A 9,647-nucleotide genomic window follows, 5' to 3' on the forward strand; every position below is an offset into this window, starting at 1 on the left:
ACACCCACTTAAAATTGTTTACAAAAAGATCTTTAATATCTTTTGTGCAAATCGTCACCGACCGTTTTTTAATTAATCCCATACGTAATAAAAGAAAACTCTTTTATGCAATCATCTTACAATTTATAAAACCGACCAATTTTGAAGGGTGTTCCAAACTATGCCTGGAGACTAATCCCGACAAATTTTGATTGCAAGAAATCAGCCCTGATAAACCGACTATTTTCCGGCGAGTAAAAACGGGATGCTGTTGGAGCTAAAAGAATGGACCAAAACCATGTTGTGTTGTGTATCATGTCATCAACCAATATGTTACAGTAGAAAAACAGACACCCACAAAGCACTGAAACGCCTCTTTGTGTAGAACAAAAAATGAACCATAAAACGTCGCAAGTTTTCCCGTTCTCCTCATCGTTCACTATACACTCTTTCTCCGAGCTTTTCCTAAATCGGGTGTCGGCCAAAACGGAAAAAAAAAAAACAAAAACAAAAACTCGAATCATCCTTCGGTTCCTTCTAGTGATCAAAATACAGAACAACTCGCCGGCTAACCGTTGTTATTACCATCAAAACTTCCTTGGGCACTTTGCCGTCTTTTTTCGACCCACATTTTAGCCTCTGCAACAGCCCGTTCTCTATCAAGATCTCGGTTCAGCATCTTTGGAGTTTCTCTCGGAGAGTCTCCTTTTTCCAATCCTTCGAGATCCCATCTGCTACGCCCCGATCCTCCACCTTCTTCGTTCTTTGAAATTCGTCCGTTTTTCTCCCCGTTGTTGTGTCGGTTGCTATGACCGGTGGCTGCAGCTGCACTAGGGTCGTAAGCATGGTTCGCAAGATAAGATAAGGCAGTGACTACATCTCCGATAAGAGGCCGAGCAGCAGCTTGTTCTTGGATACACATGGAAGCTACGGCTAGAGCCTGGTAGAGTCCCCTCATTGGATATTGACCTTCTAGCCTCGGATCTGCCAATGATGCAAATTTCCTTCTATCGTTGAACAAGGGTCGTGCCTGCAATCACAGATAACGCATAAATTTATTCACAATTCGAAGAGCGTATAACCATGTCACTACAACAAAATTGGTTATCGGACACTTGTTTTTATCAGACACTTTTATAAATAATGTCAAAAAAAAACTTGTTAGGACACCCAAAAACGTCCTATCAACTTACTGTAACACATTTCCATAAGACGCACAATTGTTTGGTCAATTGGTCCTATAAAGCTAAGTCCTATAAAACAGTCTATTAGAACATTTAGATGTATTTGACGTGCCCCATCCATGGGACGTTAGCAAGGAATCTCCCGGGCCTAAAAACTTATTAGAGCGACTCTACAATGCGGCAATAGGTTTATTCAATTGAATGTTAGATGCAGCAAGAACCTTAAAACACTCGAGAACATGATTATATTAATTAAACAAAACAAGCCACGGGATGGAAACAAAGAAGTTTACCCATGTGACGAGATTCTGCTGTCCTTGTGGTGCAGTGCTGTCAATGGCTTTGCGACCAGTAATAAGCTCTAAAAAGACCACGCCAAAGCTGTAAACATCAGACTTGACCGTGAGTTGACCAGTCATGGCGTATTCAGGAGCACAATAACCGTATGTTCCCATGACCCTTGTCGAAACATGAGACTTGTCTCCAGTGGGACCCAACTTCGCAAGCCCAAAGTCGGAAAGCTTTGGCTGAAATCCCTCACCCAGCAAAATGTTGGACGATTTGAAGTCCCTGTAAATAACAGGTGGGTTAGCCTTATCGTGAAGAAACTCCAAACCTCTGGCTGCACCAGCGGCTATCTTCATTCTTGTGTTCCAATCTAACGGTTCTCTATCTGGTGGAAGATCTGCAAATAGTACATCAATCATTCAGATTGCAGCCTCCGATCAACTTTGTTGGATTATTATAATTTAAGAAAAACACCAAAATGGTTACCATGAAGGTGATCTTCCAATGAACCCAACGGCATGAATTCATAAACAAGAAGTCTTTGGTCCCCATCAGCGCAGTACCCAATCAAATTCACGAGGTTGGGATGATGTAAAAGGCTGAGCATAAGAACTTCCACAAGAAATTCCCGGTTACCCTGAAGCCCATTTCTATCCAATTGTTTCACAGCTATAGCCTGTAAAACACGGAGTTAATAAGCACAAACTTTAAGCAATATGGTTTGGACGATAAATATGATTAACCAAGTAAAATGAGATCAAGTAAGAAGTCTGTTAAGCCTTTGCTCAAGAAATAGCTCAACAAGAGATGTGACGGATTAAGAGATAATGGAATATGATAAATGTTGTGGCTTACAGCTATGCTTTCCAAATCTGTTTTGCAAGCCGGGGGGGTTTTCTCATAAACAATCCCTCCATCTTTTGAGAAAGAGGATACGTCTACATACATCTTATCCCCCCCCCCCCACCTCCCACCCCCAAAAAAAACTTGCTGTTTGGTTGGTTTTTCATCAAGTCTTGTATGAATGAAGTTGTCGGTGTGGATTAATCTGTCTGTATACATTGGGAATATTTTGTTTAGGTGGGTTTTTTCATAAATGAAAGAAGAGTGTTCGTTAATTGGGAGGGACAGGTTTGGAAATTTTTTGGCTTTCTGCATAAAGCTCCTCTCTAGAAGCTTACTGAATAAGTCATTTTCTATATTATTAAACCACTACCAAACAGTTATGTATAGCTGACCAAATAAGCTGTCAGTCCCATTAAGTGCTAACAAACTGGCCCTGGGTTTGTTTTGTTTTGTTTTACCCTCCATGTAGCCATCAAGTAGATTATGGATGAAGGAACTCCATATTACTATAAATTGCAATTATTCTCATCCTTTTATATAACAACACACGGTGGTGTTAACCAAAAGGCTGGCTTGAGAAATAACGTCAAGACAAATGCACTCCAAAACAAGATAATCACCTATCATCTTAATATTCGACCATAGGTTAATGATGGATCATAATTGACATTTCTTGGACTAAGCTTACCCGCACAACAAGAAACTGAAGAATGCTTATTCTTACACAGGATAGCCACTGTTATTTTTGCTCGGATTCTTCAACTACCCTATATACAATAACTAAGGGTTTGTTTGGTTGGTTTTCCATTAAGTCCTATATGGAGTGTGGATTCATCTGTCTATATAGATTGGAAAGGTTATTGTTTGTGAGGGTTTTTTCATAGACGGAAAAAGAGTGTATTTTAATTGGGAGGGACAGGTTTGGAATTTTTTTTGCTTTCTGCATAAAGCTCCCCCTCCCCCTCCCCCCGGCGTAAAAGATTACTCTGAATAAGCCACTTTCTATATCATTAAGCCACTACCAAACAGTCACGTATAGCTGACCGAATAAGCTGTGAGTTCCATTAAGCTCGTTAAGCTGCTAACATACAGGCCCTAAAATATATATTTAAGATCAAAATCCCCGAGTGTTGAGTAGGGACATGTAGCTTGGTCGGGACTCAGGAAGAGGGGAGTTTGGAGAATTTAGAGGGTGAGTCGGGGGAGGGGTAGCGCAGTGACGATTAGGTTATCAGAGCCTTACGTCACAAAGAGGGATTTCTTGGCTTCTTCTTTCTGTATTAGCAGTTGTTAGTATTGCGCTTCACGTTTCCTTGATTGTTTTAACATATTTTCCTCAACCATGTCTTTTGATTTACAAGACAAGGGTCTTCACGACAACAACCTCTCTGCCCCTTGGAATAGAAAGAAGGTTCGTGTACATCTCTCCCCCCCCCCCCTCCCCCCACTTGGTTGGGGGGGGGGGGGGGGGGGGACCTACCTACGTGGGATTTACTCTGTTTGTTTGGTTATCTAAATGCCCAAGTGTATCTTATTAAAGATTAAAGAATTTCTCAATCAATAAAAGTTGACAACTTGATCACGATGGCACATACAATAGTCATCTCTTCGAACAACAAATCAAAATCGTAGAAACAGAAAGAGTATACCTGACCACTACCCTGAAGACGTCCTCTATACACATGGCCAAAGCCTCCCTCCCCTAAAAAGCAATCAGGGCTGAAATTGTTTGTTGCAGCTGCAAGCTCACGGAAAGTGAACGTATGAGCAGCAATCTGACTATAAGGTCCATCTTTTGGACCCGATGATTCCCTCCTCAAACTCACATTGTTTCTTGATTTCAGTCGATCGACACCTGCAAATCCAATAATTTAACAGTAATAAAACCAGTTATCATAAGAACCCATTTATCATGTACAATAAAATTTTGCACAAGATCAATAACAGCTCAATTCCACAGATCAAGAAAATCTTTACAGAGGTTTCTTGCCCAACTTAGATGCTGATTTCTGGAAACTAAAATGGCACATAATTGAACTAGAAGTGGCACTAGATTGCTTATAGGGTGCTATATAGTATCACTTGATTAAGCCATCTCAACCATTATAGCTCTAATGGATCAATCATATAGGTAGCAATTCATTCTAGTCATATTTCTATGAAAATGATGATCTGTGGTATGATTTGATGGGGCCTACGTAATATGAAGTAAGAAAAAGAAGAAACCCATTTAGGACATCCGAAGCAATAATCAATCATGGTGATGTAAGAAAGAAAAAGGGGATTCGTAATGAATACAAACCCAGATCAGATCAAAGAACCAATGTTGGTAATCACACAATACAACAAACTTACCAGAGGGTAATCTGGAGATATTGGAAGGAGCAGATGGGTGGACTTCAGGACGATCAGCCCCAACTTTCTGAGGATTCGATTTTTCCTCCACCCTCGAATCAAAACAAGAAAAACAACCCATTAATCTCTCTCTCTCTCTCTCTCTCTCTCTCTCTATCTATATTCAAAACTCTGAAAAGGGGAAATTAATTTACAATCAAATCGTTAGCTACTAGATTTCCGAATGCATAGCAACGAATCTTGATTGAGACCCAGAAGAAGAAGCTAATCTTGATTCTAAGTGATCAAAGATTGGAAGAAGAACAGAGCCGATTTGAGGTAATAATGAAGGGTTTGTTTGTTTTAGACCAAAAGATTGTGTGTTTGTATTCTAAGACCAAATCGAGTACGAGATGTTGTGAATACGATGATTCTTGGATGTAAGATCTCTTTCGATTGGTTTTCCTGTAGAAGTATTAGAATGAAAGAATGGAAACTTGACCTCAAGAAATTGATTCCACCATAAAAGAATACACTACGAGTATACAGATGCACCTTTCATCCACGACACGTCCTCTCTCTCTCTCTCTCTCTCATTCACACTCCATTTTGACCAAAATTAATGGTGTGCATAAAAACCCATTTGGAATTTTGGTGTTGCGATTAACTCATGGGAAGTTGGGAACTACTATTTCCCTTTTTCCTTTTTCACACCTAATATATTTTTTATTAAAAACGAAAATTAAATTATAAATATCTTTTTAAAATTCAAAACCATCTGTCTTGTAAATTATTTAGTAAATAAAATATTAAATAAAAGTTATGACTAATTAAAATTTTAAAATATGTTTTTATAACCAATTCTTTTTTATATTTAAAGTTGTTTACTTATAGCTTATGAATTTGATGGTTTGGATGACTTGGAGTTTGTTTGTTAGCAGCTTAATGAATTTAACATGACTGACAACTTATTCGGTCAATTATGCATTACTGATTGATATTGACTTATTAATATAAAAAGTGATTTAATTAGTAAACTTTTAGGGTGAGGCTTTATGTAGAAAGTCAAATTTTTTTCTTCTAAACTTGTTATTTCCAATTAAAAAAAACATGTTATTTTCATCTATGAAAAATAAAATCTCTAAAGCAAAAATCTTTCCAATTATACAGATATATTAATCCACATAGACAACTTGATTCATGCATAACTTAATACAAAACCAACTAAAGAGCTCAACTATAGAGGGGTGTTTCTTTATGGCTTATTAAGCCATTAAGCGAAAATAGCTATATGGAATAAGTCAGGACCCCTGTTTGTCCTCGTTAAGCGATATCAAACATATTAATGTCATAAACACGTTAGAAATGATCCAACCCTTTCTTTTTGCCTCCATCAAACTCTTCGTCTCCCATTCCTCAATCGAACATATTTATCTCGAGAGATAATTTAACTCATGGAAGGTTTAATGGGATAAAAAAATAAACAACCTCTTAATCTTGATACTATTTTACTGGTGAAATAGATGATAAATAAAAAGCTGCATTTTCTAGACGATGACATACATTGGTTATATTTTATTTGATCATTTCCTAAAACGTGTCATATCTTTATCAATCAATGTTACGTACAAACACGGAAACAAAGGTTATGTCCGATGTACACAAATCAAAAACGATGATGGAAATTAAATGACCAACTCGATATATGGACTTGCTATCATTAAATCAAACGGATCCTGTTTACGTTTTTTTTTTGTATATAAAAATATAGATAAAACGTCGTATTCACTATCCACCTAAATTATTAGTAACAAAAGTAACCCGGACAAGAATATGTGTTTATTCCACTTTTAACATTTGACAACTTTAAGCATCAATTGGACCATTTTATATGGAATAAATGGACTTTTTCGTTTTCTTATTAAAATAATATCAATTAATATATTTGTGCTTCTTTTATAAATTATTTTTATCTTTTTTCCATAAATGAAATGAAAAGTGATTTAGAAACATGTACACACAATACAATAATTGGATTTCTTTTGTTTTCTTAATTGAAATTACATATAGAGAGAGGGGAGTGAGTTATTATACAATTTTTTTACATTTGTATAATCAATACAATTCAATCTCAACCATCCATTTAATTTGATAAATATGTGATTTCATAAAAATTTAGATTGTTTCATAATATAAAGTATTAATCATAATTAATAAACTATAGTAATCTTTCATAAATATTTAAATCATAATAAATGAACTTTTATTATTTCTATAAATATCTTAATTAATTAGGTTGTATTGATTGTACAAATGTAATGGTTGGCATTTAAAACGTCATATATATATATATATATATATGCTTTTGGGGGAATAAGAATTTGAATCATATTTGACTTTTTTTTTAATTATTATTTATTTAGTGGAATTTGGAATTTTGGTTATGGACCAAAGAAAGCGACTATGTTGAATCCTTATCATCCCCTCGTCACTTTCAACATCATAAACCCATAATTAAATATATTCTAAAGTATTTTCTCATCATTTTTTTAAATATTTTTAAATTAAAGTTTATAAATTATTATTATTATATACATATAACTTTATTAAAAAAAACACGGAGTTCACCAAATAATATGTTTTAATTACAGTCAAAATTGTAATAGTTATAAGTCGGGTCAAATACATAAATACTTGACTTGTATTATCACCACAAAACGGACAACTGAAAGAATAAACGAAGGGGGTTGGGATTTGATTAATTAGACTAATCTTACAATAAAAATGGATTTAAAACGATGAATTAAAAACTCAAAAGTAATTTGCTTTCAGTTAAGATACCAGTACTTATCATTGAACATGTAAACATATAAAACAGACCCAAAATGGATATGGTTGTTAACAAACTCTAACAACCTGTACTTTTCCTTAGATTTATACATGTTAAAATAAGTTCTTCAATCAGGTCGATTTCAAATGAGAATTTGAATAAGCTCTTAAATTCTCGTGTATGATCAACTTTTCAAACTAGAAAAACACCATCTCAAAGCCTTAAGCTCGACTTGTTAAAGCTTTGATTACAAGATTTCAAGAACTCAATTCGGAAACTTTCTTTGGATTGAATGAATTCAACCGTTACTTTATTAAGTTCTAAGACAGTTACACACACACACACACACACACACACATATATATATATATATATATATATAAGTCTTTGAATAAAAATTCTCCATAAGAATTTCAACTAATTGATTAGACTAATTGAGTATCCAAAAGGAAATAAGCTTAAACGAGAAATCAAGCAAATAAATTTGGTCCAATGTTAAACGAACTCAACCAACAACAGTTTCACCCATCCAAATCTCGAGAAAAAACAAATTATATATATACTATATTATAAAGCATTTGACAAAAAACTCTTAAAACTGTTTTTTTATGCATAAAGCATTGTTTAGTGATACATATTACTTAGAATTCAATATTACAAGTAGAATGTGTATGAGTACATCTAATTAAAGTTTTATGTTTGAATTCGTGTAACTAACTGCAGATAACCATGATCAAATATATGATATAACATAATTTTAAATATAAAAAATCTAAAATATAATTAAGATAAACATTGAGTTCTACCAGGATACTTAATTATTATCTTATAAAAAATATTTATTAAACCAAAAAAAAAAGTTAGTTCGTTATTAAATGTCAATTAAATTATAATAAAAATTTGAATTAGAAATATTACACAAAAGTGAAAACTTTTAAATAATTAATTTGACACTAATATCAATTATTTTTTTCAAAATTTTATAATAGCTTCAAATTTATATTTAATTGGAAAATAAAAGCATTTTCGTTTTCTCAAAACCACATAAAATCGCATTATAACAACGATAGAACCAAAATATAAAACGAAACATTGAAGTCAAGATGTATCTCGATGCATTGAGCGAATATCATTCTAGTATACTATAAGATATAGATATGTGTGCATTGTTTTAGTGCATTGGGTGTGTGCTTCCTCTTTTTCTATAACCATTTCAGGTGTTGTCAGTAACGATGATGAAAGAAAAAAGTGAAATTGAAGGTAATCGAGGAAAAATTGTTGAATTTAATGTTAAAATGGGAAGACGTGGAGTTGAGATGCTTCTTATATTGTTAGTTTTTTTTTCTTTTTCACAAGCTATTTATTACACGTTGTGCGGCAATTATATAAGACCAAACAGTTACTTTTATTTATATTTATATTGATTATTGTCTAATATATCTAACCAAACACTCACACGGAAACAAAATAACACCAAAATATTTATTTTGAATATTTTAATATTAATTATATAATTAAAATAATTTATTTGGAGAATTTGTTGGAATGCTTTAACGATTGGAAGAATCCCACATTAATGATAGGTTCTCTACAATTTCTCTAAAATATATAACTAAAAAACATCTCCAATAGATTCTTCGTGTTTTTGCGGACCTGATTAAAGAACAAAAAAAGAATATTAGATTCAACTCAGGTACGCAATTGCACTGGTGCTACTTGCTAACCTGGTGGAATTTGATTTTATTTTGTCTTTTAGTCAAGTCCATGTAGATATTGCGGACATAGTGACATTTGTGTAAACACGAGAGATAAACAACTACCAATTTGAATGGATGAAATAGTTATTTGAGTCAATTTCCCATAAAAAATCATTTTTCTCACCACCAATCAAGTTCTAGAAAATTCTCCAAACTTTGATTTTTAGATATTTTAGAGAATGGTATAGATAACTTGTTGGAACAAAAAGAAAAGGACAAAAACACAAACCTTAATTTTCTCTATTTTATAGAACTAGAATGGTAATCGCGTAATGCAGCGAGATATATATCTCGATTTTAATATTTCGTTTTATTCTGTCTCATGTTGATGTTATATTACGGTTTTATGTGGTTTTGAGAAAAACGATAATGTTTTTATTTTTGAATAAAATATAAGTTTGAAGATATTATATATATATATATATATAT

General features: G+C 33.6%; 1 protein-coding gene across 1 annotated transcript; it reads right to left on the bottom strand.

Annotated features, from left to right (window-relative positions):
- Window positions 1-341: 341 nt before the first annotated feature.
- On the bottom strand, window positions 342-5,181 carry LOC112527380 (serine/threonine-protein kinase PBS1-like). Its single transcript, XM_025137990.1, has 5 exons — window positions 4,653-5,181; window positions 3,947-4,152; window positions 1,938-2,127; window positions 1,457-1,848; window positions 342-1,009 (listed from the first exon to the last, which is right to left on the bottom strand). Exons 1-5 carry the CDS (start codon window positions 4,771-4,773, stop codon window positions 548-550), a joined length of 1,371 nt encoding a protein of 456 aa, XP_024993758.1. The 5' UTR covers window positions 4,774-5,181; the 3' UTR covers window positions 342-547.
- Window positions 5,182-9,647: the final 4,466 nt, after the last annotated feature.

Source organism: Cynara cardunculus (genome assembly GCF_001531365.2).
Source record: "Cynara cardunculus var. scolymus isolate 2C chromosome LG 15, CcrdV1, whole genome shotgun sequence".
Lineage (NCBI taxonomy): Eukaryota > Viridiplantae > Streptophyta > Magnoliopsida > Asterales > Asteraceae > Cynara > Cynara cardunculus.